The sequence below is a fragment of the Microtus oregoni genome, unplaced genomic scaffold (assembly GCF_018167655.1).
Source record: "Microtus oregoni isolate MIOR12 unplaced genomic scaffold, Mior012 000064F_ref0000363, whole genome shotgun sequence".
In the NCBI taxonomy this organism is placed as follows: domain Eukaryota; kingdom Metazoa; phylum Chordata; class Mammalia; order Rodentia; family Cricetidae; genus Microtus; species Microtus oregoni.
The window spans coordinates 388,014-406,985 of record NW_024543874.1 but is presented as its reverse complement, the minus strand read 5'-3'; the positions used below and the strand labels follow the sequence as shown (position 1 = coordinate 406,985).

At 38.8% G+C, this 18,972-nt stretch overlaps 1 protein-coding gene across 1 annotated transcript in view; it reads right to left on the bottom strand.

The window, feature by feature from the left end:
* Positions 1 to 18,972, bottom strand: part of Skap2 (src kinase associated phosphoprotein 2) — a 161,268-nt gene that overhangs the window by 39,615 nt on the left and 102,681 nt on the right. Inside the window, exons 7-9 of the mRNA XM_041640740.1 lie at positions 16,392 to 16,516; positions 15,468 to 15,531; positions 14,972 to 15,106 (exon numbers count right to left, since the gene is read on the bottom strand). Coding sequence (XP_041496674.1) covers positions 14,972 to 15,106; positions 15,468 to 15,531; positions 16,392 to 16,516 — 324 coding nt within the window. The remainder of the gene's footprint in view (positions 1 to 14,971; positions 15,107 to 15,467; positions 15,532 to 16,391; positions 16,517 to 18,972) is intronic.

Sequence of the window (18,972 nt, the reverse complement as noted above, 5' to 3'; positions counted from 1 at the left end):
GTCTTACAGTTCACTCAAACCTTCCTGGAAACATCCTGACTAGGTATGTCAAGGTGATTAATATCCATAAATAAAGACGGGGGTTGGAGGGAGTTCCTGCCTTTAATCCCAGCACTGTGGGCAGAAGCAGATAGATCTCTAAGTTTAAGGCCAGCCCGGTTGACAGTGAGTTCCAGGGCAGCCAGGACTTCACAGAGAAACCCTGTCTTGAAAAACAAAACAAAAAAAATCTATAAATAAATATTTATAAATAAATAATTTCCTATTCCTATATCACGTAAAACATAGGCATAAATGAAAGCAACCAGAGGCATGCAGAGATACGTAAGACTTTGAGCCCAGTTGTTTACTTACTCTTTTGTGACAGCTTTAGCATTCACTTAAAGGCATTTGGAAAAGGTTATCTGTTCTAGTCAGTGAGCAAGGGAAAGCTGGAAAAGTAAAATATGAAATGAGAAAAGTAGAGAGAAAAAAACTTTGGTTTTTTTTCCTATTGCCTTTAATGAGTGAGTGGGCACAGAGCAGAATGTCATTTCCTGGGGAATGCCTCATTTGAGATGACTAGTACCCCAAAGGGGCTGGTAATCCCAGTCGGTCCTGCTGCTAAGAGTAGATGATCTATCTTTAATGGTGCAAAGGACTGGTGAAACAAGAGCTTTGCGTCACTCAGTGTGTTTTATTACATAAATCCACGTGAGACTGTGCTCCATGGGATGGCAATGTTAAAGTTCAATGAAGCTTTGGGCAATCAGGAAGGTTTCAATATTGACAGCATACAATGTGGCGATCATTCTTTTAGGCTTCTGTGATAACTGATGCTATCTGGGCAAGAATTTTCTTAAAGATACCTTCTTGGTTTCTCTTTAACTAATGAGTCCACTAACTAGAGGCTTGGTATTGCTGAAGATACAGTTTCTGGAATTCTAAGGAAGAAGATAATATCCAAGGGACATGTTAAGCAACACAAGGCTTGCTTCTTGCCCTGGGGCACTTAAAACATCCATTTTTTTTATGTTTGCCAAATAGTAAAATCACAAGATTTACACAACAGCAGAAAAAAAGTTACCCAGTGGTGTGTGATTCATTCTGAAGTGAGGGTGCTGTGGAAGTCTGGAGAAGTAGGGCCAGCACAAGCTGGACGGACAGATGAGGCTTTCTGTGTGGGTGCGGTTTGACCTGGCCTAGATAAAGTGAACACAGCAAAGAAAAAGCAACCATCCTGCCATGCAGATGGGAGGTGAGCAAACCTAACCTGGGAAAGGATGGGGTGCCCGAGGGACGACACTAACTCAGCTGGATGGAACCGGAGAAGCACTGCATCCCCAGAGACAAGCGAGACTATGAGCCTTCAGTCAGACTGCAGAAGACCCTTGAGGGCAAAGGGAGGGATGTGTGCTCTAACCTACGGTAGGCAGACAGCCCTTCTTCACATTTGAGAGGAGCAGAAATACATCACGTAAGAAATATCCAAATTCCCTTTCTCTTGAAAGTGCTTCCAGGACAGGCTCCAAAACCACAGAGAAACTCTGTCTCGAAAAACCAAAAAAAAAAAAAAAAAAAAAAGTGCTTCTTCCCCTGTGAAGTGATCTCCAAGGGAGTGAAGTTTGTGTGCACTATCTCCGTGCTTAGGTCAGATGTCCTGGATACACACAGAATGCCAGTGGGTATGATCATACTGCACTTATCATTATATGTCAGTGTGCGGTACTGTGCTATCCTGTACTTATGGAAACACTGGAACGTGGCCCAAACATATACAGAATTGTAACATTATCTAAGTTATTCATAATGGAATGACTGACTACAAACCTCTACCCACGTGGGTTAGAGAAAACTGCTATTTTTATGCTATTAAAACAGAATGGCATGGTAAATATACAGAACCTAAAGAACAGTTTTCATTGTTTCTGATGCAGTGAATGTAAAGACTTGAATCAGGTGTGGATGGAGAAAATATCGAAAGGTGTATCGACATTAGACTTTGAAACTGGGAAGAATGATGAGTTTTCACTTAAGTAGTTAGATTTCTTGAATTTGTGTTTATAATCAACTATGGTGTACGTGACAATCTAGATTATTAATCTATAACCCTCAGAGTCTACCCCATATCTAATATAATGTATATTAGAAAATAGAGATCATGTGTAGTGTGGATGGAAAAATCAAAAGCCAAATCAACCAAAGTTGTATCTTTGCTGTTTCACTGGTGTTCCATCCATGAATCAGTTCATTACTGCAGCACAGTGATTTAGTTCACGGCAACAAGATGAAGCACAGAGCATCATGGAAGACAGTGGAGAGTTTACTTTGGGCAGCGTGGAAAAGGGAGGAATGACAGACTGAAGCTGGATTATGGAAAGGGCTCAGGGCATGGCCAGTGAGTTCCAATTTGGTAAATACTTGGCATTGCAGAACTAAAAAAGGTTACTGATCACCAGATTAATGTGACTATATTTTAGAGTCCATATATTACCAGTACACAGAATGGCTTCTCAGGTTGATGGGAGAGCACTCAGGAGCCCTCAGGCTGATCCAGGAGAGAAATCATGAGAGCCTGAGTATATGGAGAGCAGGATGGATGAGGATGCAGAGGAAGAAGCTGTGGTAAACTGATGGGGAGACATGATGACCAAGGAAAGAGTAAGAATGAGTTTGAGGTGCTTTACACTTGGTCAAACTTGAGTGACTAAAGGTCCTGTTAACAGAAATCGTATTGGGGTGGGGGGTGAGGCTGGGGTGGGACTGAGCTGCCCAGAGAATGTGTAAAGGAAGAAAACCTCTCCAAGTCCCCAGAGTTCACCTCATTAGTAGCATCACGGTGCACATCTGATGGACTGGGCGACCTCATTGTATACGTGAGCCTCACATTAGCAAGTCTTTCAAATGTCACTTAGGCATAGGAGCTGTGACTGTCCTGCAAAGGTCTACCCGAGCTGGTTCTTGCCCCCAGTCTCCCTGCATGGCTCCCTGAGGTCCTACCCTCTGGTTCCCAATTGCACAGTACCTCAGACCCAGAGCCCCCATGCTTGGTGCTCGCTATGCAGGGAAGAACATGGGCTTTCTCTATTTTCCAGTTTTACCTAAGAGGTTTCCATTTAAATGCCATCTTCTCCTTGGGTATAGAACAAAATAGTTATTTCTTCTTGGCATTCTTATTATAATCTGTAATGAGTTTTGACACAGGAAGTCTTTTTGTAGGCCAGGATGGCCTAGAATCCACTATCCTCCTGCCTTAGTTAGCTTCCAGAGTACTGAGACTGCAAGTACTAAATGCCCAGATCTATAATTATCTTTTTTGTTTAGTTTTTTTCAAGACAAGATTTCTCTGGCAGTCGTAGAACTTGCTTTGTAGACCAGGCTGGCCTCGAACTCAGATATCCACTGCCTCTGCCTCCTGAGTGCAGGGATTAAAGGCGGGAGTCATCACTGCCCAGCATATTGTTATCTTAATAAAAAGTAAGTCCATCATTTCTATGCCTAAATGTCCTGTACTCACATGAGAATCTGGCACTCAGTGGGCTTTCAATAAATACATGTAGAATGATAGAGCCACATAGCAACAGAATGCACGAAAAGAAGGTAAAACGCAAAGGTGTAAAAAAAGGTGCTCCTGGTCAGAAAAATGATTACAGATACATAATAAAGACAGATTAAGACAAAAATAAACCTCTGAATGAGTCACAGTGTGTTTTAAAAACGTACGCAGGCTTGGGAGAGAGAAGAAAGAGTACAGACAGTGATAAAAAGAAAGTTTTAAAAAGTAAAACAAAGTCTTTAGAGAGATAATAAAAGTAATATAAAAGAGTACAGACAGTCATAGATCAAAGAAGTAAAAAAATAAACCACATAAAGATGGAATATACACAGAGAGTCTGAATTATGCATATTATTGTGTTTTCTTTGACTGTTTCGATTGCAGAGAGATATTTGACTCTGGGGGCTGCTAAGCTAAACCAATATATATTTTAAAGGTGTTTTGACTTCAAAATTTGGGTCTAAGGATATGTTATTTTGGAAAAGAGGTTCTGCTTTTGTTTCCACAGAAGATGAGAACCTGTGGACTCCTTCTATGCTAATATGGTTTTATAGAACAAGACCCCCCTGAAAAGTCTATGTGAACCCTAAAAATACTTCACCCAACAAACAGTAGGAAGCAGTCTGGAGAAAACTATGCCCAAATTCCCAATGGTCACAATCAATATATAAAAAAAGAGCAGGAGAAGGATATGATATAGAGATGAATACTTTGCAAAGTTATGGATCTTAGTCTATTCATACAAATTTAAGGTTAATTTTGTTATATTATATTTCTACTCTTATTTAAGATATTATATTTATACAGCTCATTAAAAAATATAATGTATAGTTAAAATTACAGATAAATATTTATAATAGTCAAACTTGGAGTCATGTTAATTAGGTTTTCTATATATACAAAGATATATTTCAGTTAGATAATCTCCAACACGTCAAAGACCTACAAAATATGGCATATAAAATGTTTTAAGAACTTAGACATTTCTTAACAGTGAGACATGTCTGCTTCTGGCAGTACCAATTACTTCAAAGAGGTTAATGGACATTGAAGAAACCTGTTATGAAATTTGCCTTCAATGTGACAAGGCTAGCCATTTGAGCAAGAAACTGTTCTTGCCTTGACTGCTTGATGATATGCTGTATAAACTGGACATGCAGGGCCCATAGAAAAATGACTGTTGAACTTGCCAAAATGAGACAATCCTACAGGTTTCCTGATTCATGAAAGAGTCTGTCAGACATTCTGCAGGACGAAGTCTGCCAGAGACTATGGGCCTGTAGGCTGAAGATGGATGCCCCAACATTACAGAAGAACTTTGGATGACTCTGTTAATTCTAGAGTGTTTGAAGTTGCTTACAATGCATTTCTTGTTTACTTAGGTAATATTATATCCTTCTGGGTTCTTTGATGGGGCTGAAGACTAGACAGCTATAATTATAGTTTTCTTTAGTTATGATAAAAGATGAATTAGATATAAAACTTTAGACTCACAAAGATAGGATAGATGATAAAGTATTTTCTTAATTTGTCACATGTAAATGGACTAAATATTGTAACTGTAATTCTTGTTTGATATCTGTTTTGTTATATGTAATTTTACTATGTTAAAGTTAAAACTTTTCTTTTTTATTTAGACAGACAAGGGGAGATGATGTGAGAGTCCCCTCTGTATGTTGTAAATATGTTTATTACCAATGGTTAATAAAGAAGCTGCTTTGGCCTGTGACAGGGCAGAATATAGCTAGGCTGGAAGAGATATATAGGGAGAGTAGGTGGAGTCAGGGAGATGCCATGTAGTTGCCAAAAGAGAAAGGCCAACCACTGAGGAAACAAGACATGTAGAAAATGAGGTAACACCATGGCCTTGTGGCAATACACACAAATTAAGAGAAATTGGTTAATTCAAGATGTAGCTAGAAATATGCCTGAGTCATTGGCCAAGAAGTGTTGTAATTAGTATTTCTTTGTTATTATTTGGATCAGGGTGGCCGGGAAACAAACAAGCAGTCTCTACTTACAAATCACTTCTAAAGAAATAGAAGTACTTCCAGAAAAGAAATGATTTAAAATAATCAGTCACTGAGCAATGGTGTTCACTGGAGTGCTGAAATGCTCATGGTTACATTTAGGGTCTAAGATGTCCCTGCAGGCTCCCTAATTTGAAGACTAGTCTCCAGCTCGTGGTGCTGTGGTGAGAATGTGGTACCTTGGGATACGAGACCTAGCTAGTAAAAATGGATCGTTGGGGGTGGGTATGCTGAAGAATGGGGTGCTGAAGGTAACAGCTGAGTCTAGTTTCAGCCTGAGCTCTCTGCCTCCCGTTTGTCGTCACTGAGTGAACTCTACTACAAGCTACTGCTGCCATGACCCAAGCCACCTCTGCCACCATGCCTTCCCCACCATAAGAAGCTGCACCTCTAATGGAGCCAGCATACATCCTCCTCCCTTTGGTTCTCCTGTCAGGTAAAAGTTTCAAAGTTAATCAATACACTTTTCATAAATATTATATGTCACAGAACACAAAATGGAGAAGCCAACAGAAAAGACCAAAGGGATACCAGGAACATCAGACTTCTGGCCCTGGATGTGAGGTCCAAGACTGATGCCTGGGAGAAGACCAATGACTTTGCAATGACTTTGAAGATGCCATTTTTGCTATGGGTAAGGACAGAAAATCAATTTCAGGAACTAAAGAACAGGTAAAAAGGCAAGAAGACAGGGACCAAAGTGAGCTCTCGCAAGCATGTGCATGCCAAACAGGAAGCAGAGGGCCTAGCCCATGAACAGGGGAACCAGGGATGTGGAAAAAAGGGCAAGACAAGGAGATCTGAGATCCAACCCCAAAAAGAGCTCAAAAATGCCCCTCACCTCAGTCACCAAGTAGCCTTGTTCTGTGGGAAAACCTTCTGGCCAACAAAGGGGGCAGGAGATATGAAGTGGTAGAAAGTTGTTTCTCTGTAAGCCCTCTAATGAAGTTCTGAAAACAAGGACCACATCTATAAACGAATGTTTTCTTTGAAGAAATCAAGGTAAAGCCTCACTGAGGCTTAATTAAGTTAGCTTGGATTTTCTCCCACTCTGATGAAAGCTCTGCTGAGGCCAGAAACGAGGAGTGCTTATATTTATCACTGACACTTTGTTAACTTGTCCGTTCTTATTAATCACAGCTTAAAAGTAAGCAGCCGAGATACTCTTAGGAAGCCGATATTCCCAGCTGACCTATCTGCAAAAAATGGTGAAGCCTGATACTCTCCTGCTGCAGAATGTCTCTACAGACAAATGTGTTTGTGAAGCTGTGCACACATGAGTGTGTATGTGTGTGTTTCTGAGACCAAAAGAAGCAAGAGGCTTTTGTGTAGCAACCAGAACGTTCATCATATTTCATCTTCTGAAACGTGGAGAATCAAGAGCCAAAGCCTCCCATGATATGTTTATATTTTCTGCAGGAGGAAAATCTTATCTGAAATATGAAGACTCTAGCTTAAAAGCTTGGTATGAAGGTAGGTGGAAGTGGCACCTTTAGCTGGTGAGGTTTCTAAGGTGCTGGGCCATGTGCAAACACAGACCCTGCAGTGTGACTACCTGACCCCCGGGCACAGTGTTTGTGCAGACATACCCAGCAATGTGACTATGCGACCCCTGGGCACAGTGTTTGTGCAGACACAGACCATGAAGTGTGAATACCTGACCCCCTGGCACAGTGTTAGAATTCTTTATCTAAGGTTCACAGAAAAAAATCCTACCGGGTCAGCCCCATTAGCACCATTTTTCTTTCTGCTTTATAAACATCAGCATTTTTGTTTGATTAGCGTGGCAGAGCTTTGCTTACTTTCTGATTCCGAATTTTTAATATGCATGCTATTGGCTCCTTTAGCAATATAAATATGTGTGCCTGAGAATTTATAATTTAGAGGCTAAGTAAACTTAACAATCAATAATTTCTAGTGATCCTATTAGGCTCTTTAAAAAATGGATCCCTTTTGTAGGGCCCTTCATTCTTGTCAAAGTTCTAGTCCTTTTGTCTTTCAGTCAAGGTGTGCTTGACTTACTCTGGATTGCTCTCATCTCCAGCTGGGAGGTGACCAGTTCTTCTGCTTCCCCGTTCATCACCACACCCCTCTCACATGACTTAAAGCAGAATGCCCAACGTTTTCACCTGGGCTGTTTTCACTCTTTCAGAGCCACATATTTTCATTAAGATTTCTTAACTTGGAACTATTCAGAAATTCATTTTCCAATCTCAAAACATAGGAACTCTTAAGTACCTTGATATAATTACTGGGTAATAAAACTTCATTCTTCATTATCATCATTATTATTACATGTAGTTTGGAGACAGAATGCAGGGCCTTGCTAGGCAAATGCTCAGCCCCTGAGCTCCATTCCCAGCCCCCTGTAAAGAATGTAGTCTATGTATTATGCACTGGAACTTGCTGAGACTTAAAATTTGAGTTAATAGGTAATCAGTGACTATGTGTATTCAAATAATATAGATTTATTATCATTCGCTGAGCTCTCTCATGTCTTCTTAGATATAGTGATATAAGTTCACTAATTTTGTGGTTCAAATTTCCCCTCTTGTTACTAAATTTCTGCCTCTTTATGACGCCATTTTCTAAAAATGGTATGTTAAAAGCATCCCTCTGGCTGGAGAAATGTTAAACATCTAAGTTTTACATTATTACTGATTTAAAGTGAATGTGGTTAGATAAATCTTTATCTGTTATTATCACTGATATATTCTACTGTGGTCCTTTCTGGCTTTACATCTTAAGTTCTACATTGGCTGATATTATATCAGCTCAGGAGCTTTACTTGGGAGGAGCTGTCTGGAGTCCTTGTTTCATTTCCTTACTTTGGAATTCTCTGTGTAGCTTTGTTTCAGGTGTATATCCTCTAATGATTCCACTCAACTAAAAAAATCCAATGTGATCTCTTCTTTAAGTGATAAAGTTACCTTTATGACTATTTTTATAATCTTATTTTTATCACCGTCTCTCTTTGCTTCTTTCTTCTTTCTTATTTTTGGCTTAACATTTCTTTATAGTTACTTTGTATTTTCCCTCTATTGAATGCTTTCAATAATCCATAGCCCCAACTTACCCCAGCTAACTTCTTAACTGTTTGCTAATTTTACTTCTTTTGTAAACTGGGGGGAAAGGCTTATTTAAAAAGAACCAATTTCCTGCTCCTGTGTTTACTGTTGTCTTTGCATTCTCCATCTTGCCTGTGTGTTCACATACTTAGGGGCAAAGCTGGAACTCAAAGTGATGCGCCTTTCTCTCCAAAGTCCCTTTTCTAGATCATAACAATCTGCTATTCACAGAGTAGAAGGCATTCTGGATGTATGAGGCAGGGCACAAAGGCTAAGAGGCGACAGTGGATGGAAGGACGAGTGAAGAGGAGGCTGCCTTGAAAAGAAGCGTCATGATAGAGACACGAGCTGGCTTGGACAGGATTTCTATGTAACTCATGATGTATGAGTATCTTAGATATAAATGAGACAAAACACAGTTAATTAAAAGTTGTATGTAAGTCAGTGGTTGGACCAAAAGGCAAGGTAGCTGAACCCTTCAAGACCTACATATGTATGGAAAGATAGGTATAATGCTTGGTCTATAATAGGTACACCGGAGAATTAATGAACTAAAATAAAGGTAATGAAAGCGGGCAAGAAAGATAGAAATTGAAAGAAGGAAAGAGATTGAGGACAATAAAAAATGAGAGAGAAGCAAGTAGGAAGTAAAAATAAAACCAAAGGAAGGAAATAAAAGGACAGTTTCTCAGTTAACAACAACAGCAAAAGATCACATGTGTATTTTTTAAAATGTAACTGTGTGTTTTTAAGTGGGCAAAACAGGGAAAGGGATAAAATTTCGCATGAGTTATTTAAGTTCCAGGGGAGGCACAGCTTCTACTCTGTTAGGCACATCAGCGTTATCCAGTTTCTTCTAGTTACAAACGAAGGTTTACAAACTAAGACCCAGCAATAACACACAGGGACTGAACAGAGAGCAGCAGGTACCAGTGTGGCTGTCCCACAGTTCCCTGTCCATTTCCAGTGACAGAGGCCAGCTCACTCGGCTAGCTATCTTCTTAGAGAACAGTCCCATAAAGAGCACTCCTCCTCCACCTGTCCCACTCAGGTTAGCCTGAATCTCCAGGATGCCTGCCTGCTCTGGAGAAGGGCAATCCCCAACATACAGGTATGGTTTCTCCCTTCAAAGTAAGGTCAACAGCCCTATCAAAACAGAACAGAACAAAGGTCCACCTAAAAAAGTCTCTTCTTCCCTAGACAGTAGCTTCAGGGAAGAGAGAAAATGTTTCCTATAGTGTTAGTAACTTTATTCCTCTTGGTCTTCCTCATTTCCCTAAAACAGAATTTCAATACTGTCCCAGAACAAAATAGTGAAAGAAAAACTGAGCAAACCCTTGAATACCTAGGAATGTCCTGTGTAACTCTTGTTTTATATATTTAAGAAGATCTATGCTGTGCCCATCAACATGAATAAACTTTTACATGGAAACCATAGCTCAAGAAATAAAGGCCGATGGAGATAAAGCAAAGGCCACCTAGTACATCCCTGTGGCCAAGATTTCACACCGTCAGTATTACTGACATTTTAGGCCACATAATTATTTGTTATAGAGCCTGTTTGTGTGCTATAGATGTTTAGCAACATCTCTGCATGGACACACAGATGGACAGATGGAAAGAGACACACACATATACAGTGCCACCAAACGTACCTGGGAGCAAAAGTCTCACTTGGTGGTTGTCAGGTGACATATTAACTCACAGAAATGAGTTATTTATGTGGTTTGCATAAATACCTGAGTTTATATGTATTATTATATATGTGTTTGAGTTAATATGTATTTTTATGAAGAAATTTCTTTGCTATGCCAAAAGCAATGCAGAAAAACCTATGACAAGCAAAATTGTATTCCAAAACTTCTTATCACTATTATAAAATAAACAATAGAAATATCAAAAATACATCTGCAGTCACCAAAAATAAAAACACAAACAAATAAGGTCTATCTCAATGGTAGAGCCCTTGCTAACATGCACAGAGCTTTGGGTTCAACTCTCAGCAAAATAAAAAAAATATTATGTGTCTGTCTGTATATATGTGCGCATATAAATATACATGCATGTGTGGGTAGATAAATAAAGCACACGTACATACAGTGATCAGGATTTATGAATTTTTTCCTTGTTCTTTTTTTTTTTATAACTTCAGATAATCTCAGCAGAGTATGAGGCTGAAGCCATCTAGAAATTTAACTCTAGTTATCTACTTGGGAAAACATTTTATCTATCATCCTATATATTAAGAGACAGTATTGCCATATACTAAACTTCAGTAGCTTTTTCAAAAAACAAGAATACACCAGGTGGTGGTGGCGTATACCTTTAATCCCAGCACTCAGAGGCAGAGGCAGGCGGATCTCTGAGTTTGAGACCAGCCTGGTCTACAGAATGAGTTCCAGCACAGGCAGGGCTACACTGAGAAAGCCTGTCTTGAAGAAAAAAAACAAACCAGAATGAAAGAAAAATCCCAAACAAACAAAAAACTAAGAATAGTAGCAGGCCTACTGCACTAACAATAATACTAAGATGTTAAATCCACTATGGATCTGTGACTGTTAACTGACATCTTTCTATTGCTTCCAAAGAAAGAATGAAAAAAACTGAAGTCAGGAATAGTCACTTATAACAGTGTTAGTGCTAGAGACTGCAAGGTCCCTATAACCTTGGTATTAACTTGGTGATATGAGTAATGAAAGGGAAATAAAGTTAAAATGTATTGGGGGGCTTACAACTATTTATTGATTAAATTTGCATTTGTGCTCACTTGCTGGAAACTACTTCAAATTTAAGTACTCAAACACTGTTCTTTTTTATGTATACATAATAGTTTCATTGAAAAATTTATAGCTGCATTTTATTTTATATTCCATTTTAGATGCAGATAGTTGGACTGAATAAATTTAAAGTGTAATTGAATGACCAAAGGATAAAAACACCCTTTGCTGGCTCCAAATCGTTCAATCTGTCATTACAGAAAAAAAAAAATGAATTCACATACACACAGAAAAAAACAGGTTAATGGAATAGAAATTTATCTTCCTGCTTTCTGCTGCCCTCTCTCTTCTAGTCCACTTGCCAGAAGACATTTCCAGTGCAATTCCCCAGAAAGTGGCACATTTAATAGGCTAACAGGGGTTACCATTTTAGTCACCCAGCTGATTCTATTCAATCGATGCCTAGAGAAATCATGTTGTTGTTAATATACAATTTCCTGCCACTAAAGGGAAAAGGTCAGACAACTCACTAAGATGAGGAGGAGCAAGCTAGGTTGGTTTCTGAAACTATTTCCCAAGTATTGTTCCTTGCCTCCGAGATTCACAGTGCGACAAAAGCGTTCTTCGGCAGTTCCAATAATAAACTGACCATACATTCTGAAACTCTGCCAGATGACCTCATCACTATGTCATCAATCGTTTCAACACACTTTGGCCAACATACCAGTTGTTATATAACATCACAATGTACATAAATCTAACTTAGTAGTCTATGCTAGTAAGTAGTAATAAAACAGAAAAAAAGATGTCAACATTGGGGTACTTGAAGAAAAGCCAAAAACTTTTCCTCAACTCTTCCACACATCTGTATAAACCCTTAAATAGAAAGAAATCTAGACATTTATTCTTGTTCTTTTATGAAGTTAGTTAAAAAATTAATGAACAAAAAATTAAAGAGAAAGTACTGCAATAAAGTTGGAATATTCTAAGTGAAAAAAAAAATCCTGTGAAACCATTTACAGTCTCTCAGAATTATAAACATCTTCAGGAAATAGTTTACAACGTAATTTTTAAGCAATGCTTTCTTATTACTGCTGAGACTTAAACAGTGAACATTTATTCCACATTAAAACACACTGACTAGAGAAGGTCCCGCCTTCTCAGAGCAGAGCTTTTCAGTTTAAAGCGGCATGTCAGCGCTTAGACTGCTTCTTCACACCTATCTGTGGGCTTCACCTTTCCGCTAACACGGCTTCTTTTCAACAATATGTAACTGACAGAAAACTGTGTGGAAATTGTATTATTATTTAATTCTGGGAGCATGACCAATCTGACTTCATAGGCAAACGCTGCCTGTAATGCTCCTCATAACACGCACCTCGAGACACTCGGATTTCACAGAAGAGCGAGAACCAGCTTGAATCCTAACTCTGAGACAGGAGTCCCAGTTTCAAATCTTTAAATGAACAAAACTCCTAAGTCTGGGAACTTTAGGGCCTGCTTTGAGAAAAATCCCCTCTGTAGCCGCGGGCTTCAGCTTGACAAACCTGCTGAACTGTGCAGACGTGGGAAGAAGGCCGCAGGAGACATTCCACAGCTGCTCACAGCAGCGCCTCTCCCGGGGCACAGCTGAAGGCTCTATCAAGCTCAATCACTCTGTACAGCAACTGGGGAATCCCAGGCAGAGGCAAAGAAACCGCATAGCAGCTTAAATTTCTCCCAGAACTACAGCAAGAAGTAACACTACTTAAAGAATAACCAATTATTTGGCTTTGGGCCAAAAAAATATATGTATGTGGGGGAGGAGAGAGGATGAGGAAGAACATCTGTAGTGAGGGAAACATAAGATGTCTCATATTTCTAAAGGCTCAAGCTACTAACAGGAGATCTTCCTTAAGCCTTTGCTATAGATACAATTGAATATTTGATCTTAGTTCTCAGTCAAGTTTTTCCTTTGGTGTTGGGGAAAGAATAGAGCAGTTGAAGAAACCCAGAACTTAGCAGTTAACGCAGCAACTGTAACAGAATACATTGACTGTAAAGTCTTAAAGGGCAGAAACGTGGATGACAGTAAAACCATGTTTAAAGGCTCCATGCTTTGGTTTTACAACAGTACACGTTCTCAGTCCTGTTGCAAGTCCTTTTTAAAGTCTGAAGTAACTGTATCAATGATACAGAGACTAAAATCAAACAGCCAAAGATGTTCTCTACCTGAGGGTAAGTGATGCTGTAGCAGCCACCACTTCTTGGGATAAACCAGGAAGTGGGGCTCTAGACACACAACTCGAGCTCACAGGTCACTGTTCCCACCAAATATACTTTTGTGCTCAGCATCTTCCTGTAGAACGTATGATATAATTCACAGATCATGTGTACTTTTTATAGTAGCTATGATTATTACTATTATTTGGACAGAACATCACAGAAGCATTTACAAGAATTCATTAGGTACACAATGAAAAAATAATGATGTTATATTTATTGTAGACTTGGACAAGGGAAGCACTGGGCTGAATTACCTCAGTTGATTCTCCCAGTAATAGTATGCCCATTTTATAGATGAAGAAATCGTCATAATATCATTGAACTAATAAATAATACAGTCAGAATTTAAAAGTTTTTACTCTAAGTCTTACACTTTACTGACTGTGATGAAAATGATATTTGGACATTAATTTGGAACAGGTTAAGCATTTTAAAAATCAATTTTTGGGATTGATATTATGGTACTACATTGCCTAGTCAGAGAAAAATAGCCCCTGTATCTACATTGTTTAAGATCTCCTTTTCTGCTCTACTGGTTGTGAATAGGCAGGAAAAGAGCAAATCAACCTGGGTGTTAGTCACACAATTCTCAGCGCTGTTACAGTCCAAGAATTCTAAATTTCAGATTACTATTTTCCTGTCTTAGAAATCACACAGTCAAGGACCCAAGAGGTAATTAATTCTGCTGTGTAACACTACTCAAGTGTAGCAACTCCAGCAGGCCCGAGTTTTTAAAGTAAGAAAACCTTTTGATTTCCTGTTTGATAAAACACCAATTAGAAAAAATGTTCCTCAAGCCTCAAAGACCTTTGTTTACAGTTCAACAACATTCCTCCAAGACAACGCAATGTCCTCCAGCAGAGAGGACTGGAGAGCAGAAGCTGGCGACATATGGAGTGTGCACGGAACTTCTGCTAAATGGAAATTCCAAGATGTAAAAAAAAAAAAAATGATGTGTGAGTTGGTGGAAAAAACTGTAAGGCAAGTCAATTTTTAATTAAAAAATTATGTAGCATAAACAATGCTAATGAGCCAAAAGTCCCAAGAGATGAGGATTGTATCTGCTTCATTTTAAGTCCCTTTCACTTTTCATAAGTGTATACTTGTACTTGAAATGCCTCAAGCAGACACCTCTTCATAAAACAGAGTTTTGAAGGCTTTCTTTGTCTTTGTTCTTAATCGCTCACCATTCTCCTACTCAAGTTGTCAGTTTGATGACAAATTACACACACACACACACACACACACACAGACACACACACACACACACACACACACACGCATGCAGAGGCATAAACACAAATACAGATCAGAAGAGCCATGATCTCTGTCAGTGCATCACCACAATACAGATACCTGGAAGCTCCTCATAAATTTCGTCATCTATTGGTTGGCTCCTTGATGGGCTGCTGACCGGGGCGGGATGATCGACGTCATCATATAATTCTCCTCTTTCATCATCATCCTCTGGAATCACCTCGGATCCCATGTCTTCAAAGCACATTTTGTGAAGCAAAATTTAAAAGAACGCAAAAGAAATTTAGGACTGTGCTTCTGAAATGAACACAACCCCATAAGTGAATACCCACAAGCTACCATGATACTTCCAAATGAAAACATGCTTAAATGGGCTTGTAAGAGCATGAGTCTTCAAGTTTCCAACTGTGTTAAAGGGAAACCGCTTTAATAAACAAACCCAAGTGAATGGACCATATTATCCAAGAGAGTGTGTCAGTATTCTCTTGATCATTCTCACAGACGTCAGTAAGAATTTATATGTGAAAACCCAACTCAACCCATTCCTAAAGCAATATTTAAGGAACATGAAAATGTGTTCAACTGATGCTCTTACCTTGTAATACAAATTTCAGCTGCTGGACCCACTCCTCAGCATCCTTGGGAGAAGCTGCTGTAAACTAATGAAAAAAATTCAAACAATAAGAACCGAAATCATAGCAGCAATGCAAAGGTGTGCTGCATTCTTATCATTTCTTAAGAACATTAGCAATTCTTTTCATGTCTAGGTATACTATTCTTGCAAGGATGCTTCTTATAATGTACAGTTAATTTTGACAAATTTATGTAATTGAAGCAGAGGATGATGGATTTGAAACTCTGATCAGCAGCTGGCAGCTGCACAGGGAAAAATGCTGCTTCTCTTCATCAATGTCAAAGGCTGAACTGATGAACAAAATTTGCCCTTGACAATTAAAAGACATCCATGAATTTCTTTACACTGCTGGCTACAGTTTTCTTAAAAATGTTCTTGTCAGATTCCAACACACTACCTGACAACTTAATTAACTGGCTTTCAACTGCAATCTCAGATATTTAAAACTTATTAAACATACATTCCATATTGATGCCTCGCTGATGGCTCTTGAATTGTAGAGCTGATAATACATCTTTATCTTCATTTTCTCCCACACCCCTAAGCAATACAATATGTATTAATACTCTAATATTTTTCCTTTGATGATTTTATTCTCTCTGCTATGTAATTCTTTTAGGAAATCACACAGTTCTATTAAAGTAGATATAAAATGTTACATGTAATGTAATTGATAAATTACAGATTCATTTGATCTTTTTTAAGGATAAATCACTTGAACTGATCAGAAATTTTCAAATGTATTTCCTCCTTTTATGAATGTTCAATGTACAAAACACTATTTTTATTGTTAATATGGCAGGGAACCGTTTTAATAAAATGTCTCCATAAATGAAATCAGAACATCTTATCAAGTTAATTTTAAGACAACATAAAAATTCCAACCTGATAGATACGTTTATCAGGAGCACAGATTTCAAAACAGCAATCTTTCTTTCCATCCTTTCTGAGGGTGTTATTCATTCTCACATCGTAGCCTTCTATTGCAAATTCACCTTTCTGCTGTTTGTCTACAGAAGATAAAAGCAAAGTTAGAGTTTCCTTATAAATGCCCGATTATCTCTTATTGAAATTTTCTTGGTCAAGTCTTGAGAGAAATTTCAGTCAGCCACTTTAGCTATTCTAAACTGTGAAGGTGTTAGGGAACCAGAGGAAGAAGGCAGGGAAATACACAGGGAAAAATCTAGGCATTAGAACTTAAAATGTGCTAGAAATGTTAGTTTCAGGGAGCCAATGGCAGAACTGCTCTACCCGAAGTTTGCTGGGCCTTCCTATTTACTGTCCTGCTCTCCCCCAGCAGCACCACCAAGGTGGAATGGCCCTTTGGAGAAATGTTTCTTTTCTTTTTTAATCTTAAAAGGAAAAAAAAAAAAAAAGGAAGCAAAGCGTAAGTAAGAGCCAAGTAATGTCTGGAGAGGCGTGAGAAGGCAAGCAAATCAGGTTTCTAACGGGTTCCTCAGCCAGCCAGGGACAGGGAACTGGGGAAAGCAGGCCTGGATCTACCGCGGTACAATCAAAAGGAAAGAGAGCTTCAGTGTGGTTAGGTATTACTTTAAAGATAAACTAGAGCAGAAACAAAATGTTTACTACTTCAAAACTAAGCGCATTTGCTCTCTCCATTGGGCTGTGCCATGTTGACAGGAAAGCTACACAGCAATAGGTTTATCTTCCACATTAACACACAGCATCAAAATCAGAAACAGGAACAAACTGCTGCTTTCCTTGAGCTCAGAGCTAAGAACATAAATGCTTTCATAATCAAGGTAAACAGAAAATACCTATCTTCTTTTCTTAAATGCGCTCATTTAGCACCTGAAGTAACATCACTTTTTAAAAGCCCTGAGATCATATGTTGCCCATATGTTAAATGGGAAAAAATATGAGTTAGGAATGACCTAAGTCTGAACAATCTATTTATTCATAAATTATTTATCTAGGTGGTTAAAAAATTCCAGTTAAAATTTTTGAACTTTATTTGGTTGAAGAATTCCATACCTAACTATAAGTTTTACAAGACTATACTTTGAAAATTCTAGGCCAGGTGTGTGCCTAAGGCAAGAAGATCCTGAGTTTGAGGCCAGCTTAGACTACAGTGGGAGATCCTGCATCAAAGCAAAGACCAGAGACGAAAGGGTACCACATCATTGTCCAATGTATGCTCTTTTAGGCAGCACAGTGATTCTGTGATCATATATGTTAAAGATGCTTTTTGATGAATTAAACCAAGTTAAGAGAGTTGGGGACATAGTTCAGCGGTAAAGCATCTCCTACTATGCACAAGATATCCTCGGTACTGACAAAACCCAAAAGTTCAGGGTTTCATGAGTCTAGATTATATAGTCAGACCTTTCTTGAGGCCGTTAGCATATTTACATACCAACTGGATTTCTAAGAGAAAAATGTAACATACAGCATGTGTAAACATGACTCATCTACGGAATTCCTTCATCCACAGAACACTTTATACATCTGGGGTTCCCCAGACATAATTCGTGAAATAACTACCTGGAAAAGTACTGAAGGAAGAGTGGAAAAACAGTAAGTGGTTAAACACATTTGATTCTTCGACCATTCTTAAAGAAAACTAAACCACTCACTCAACAAATTTATACTGAGCACTTTCAACATGCTGGTAGTTAAGACAAAAGTTATTAATAGCACACTTTATCAGATCTTTTAACTGAAATAAACATACATACGTTACAAATGTAGGTATTCACAAATACCAGTCAATGACCCACTTATAATGCAAGAGGAATTTAACATCCACTACAATAAACATGAAAGTAATAGTAGGCAAAATACTTAAGTGGTCCAGTGAAATTTTGAAAGATTTTCCTTCAGCTCTCTCAGAGAAACAAGACTGATGTACATGTCTAATCTAAGGAAGCTCGTTCCTTCTCCCCTCTATGTTCCAGCTTTGCTCCCCACACTGATCCTACCCACAGTGTTGAACTTCTGCTCTTCCCTCTCCTGCAATGTCCACTTGACCCTTTGTTCTCTCTCAGTCCACGTACAGACTGCTCTGCTGTCACACATGTTACTGAGTAATTTATCAACAACAGAAATTTACGTCTCAATGTTCTGGTGGATTAGAAGTCCAAGCCCAAGGTGCCAGCAGGTTAAACATCTGGCGGGGTCTTCCCTCTGCTGCAAGTGGACATTCTGCTGCAGCATCTTCTGGAGGGGAGAGAAACTGTGGCCTTGTAAGGCAGAAGTACAAAAGAGGGTTTCAGAGCTCACTTTAACATTTTTATTGGGTCATTCAAGAGGGTAGAGCCTTCATGGTCCAATCACTTCTAAATGCCCTACTTTCTAACACTACCTTTTTGGAAGTGGCTCCAAAATACAAATTTTGGGTAGACACATAATCAAAATTATGGCTTTTATCCAATTAACTTTCATTCATTCTTTGTGGCCCAATAAAATGTCCGTATCACACGGAAGTTTTCCCAAAGGCCCCTAG